The sequence below is a fragment of the Aplysia californica genome, unplaced genomic scaffold, assembly GCF_000002075.1.
Source record: "Aplysia californica isolate F4 #8 unplaced genomic scaffold, AplCal3.0 scaffold00098, whole genome shotgun sequence".
In the NCBI taxonomy this organism is placed as follows: Eukaryota; Metazoa; Mollusca; class Gastropoda; order Aplysiida; family Aplysiidae; genus Aplysia; species Aplysia californica.
This window is the reverse complement of record NW_004797368.1, coordinates 792,240-793,332: the sequence shown is the minus strand read 5'-3', so window position 1 is coordinate 793,332 and position 1,093 is coordinate 792,240. Positions and strand designations below refer to the sequence as shown.

General features: G+C 44.0%; 1 protein-coding gene across 1 annotated transcript in view; it reads right to left on the bottom strand.

Annotated features, from left to right (window-relative positions):
- Positions 1–68: 68 nt before the first annotated feature.
- Positions 69–1,093, bottom strand: part of LOC101849682 (carbonic anhydrase 2) — a 5,651-nt gene continuing 4,626 nt past the window's right edge. The window contains exon 4 of the mRNA XM_005095243.1: positions 69–191. Within this exon, the coding sequence (XP_005095300.1) occupies positions 69–191 (123 nt within the window). The remainder of the gene's footprint in view (positions 192–1,093) is intronic.

Here is a 1,093-nt window from a genome sequence, read left to right as displayed (position 1 = left end):
ATGTGAACATGTGTGTGTGTGTGTGTGTGTGTGTGTGTGTGTGAACTGGGTTTGATAATAATAATTGCTCATGTCGACAGACTGTAGCGACGACATACCTTGAAAAAGAAAGCAATGACGGCGAGGCCGTGAGGTCGAGCTGCTGCTGACTGGAGGGTTCCCATGCCTGCTTGGTGGTGGACGATGTGCATCTGGGGATCGGAGATGGAGAAGTTGTTGTCGTTGTTGCTGTTGTTGTTGTTGTTGCGTTCGCTGTTGTTGTTGTTGTTGTTGTTGTTGTTATTGCTGTTGTAATGATGGGGGTGATGCTATTGCTGTTTTAATGTTTTTGTCGTGGTGGTAGTCATGGCGGGGTGGTGTTGTTATTGTTGTTGTTGTTTGTTTTTGTTTTTGTTGTTGTTGTTATTGTTATTGTTATTGCTTTTGGAGTTGTTTATGGGAGTGGTGTTTTGTTGCTGAAAACCGTGCGAAGAAGTTAAAAGTTTAAGCCTCTCGCAACACTATAAAGTTACATAAGAGACAGACCTTTCGAATTCTTCGACAGGACTGTGAACTGAAGTGAAGATGACACAAGCATTGATACAGTGGTATGAGTTTATGGCAACATTGAACACCCCAAGGTTACTGAAGATGGGGGACCTCTACTAATTAAGCGTCTCCGATAAGATCAGCCAGGGAGAAAGATGTAAGCGCTGTTTAACAGCCCAAGCTCACGCAGTTCAGTTGGATGTCCATCTGCACTTGGCGGGGGTAGGGGGGGGGATTAATTTGCCATTATTTTGCACAATCATATTTGACCCGGGAGTATATGAGATTTTGCCCCTCCATGGAAGACCAAATGTTTGCCCTCAAATGTATCAATTGTTTGAAATGGACAATGCGAACTCATTTTCATTATCACCCTTTCTCACCCAATGCCAAAGTATAAGCAACCAACAAAAGCTCCCCGGGTCTTCTTCTTGGGCTATAGTATCCACCTTTGTCTATCTGTATCTCTCATCTGTATGCTTCACGGGAAGCTGAGAACGTTTCGGTGTGTTCTATGGTCTGCTGGGGTAATAATATAGTGTAAAGCGCATAGAGCCTGCTGTCG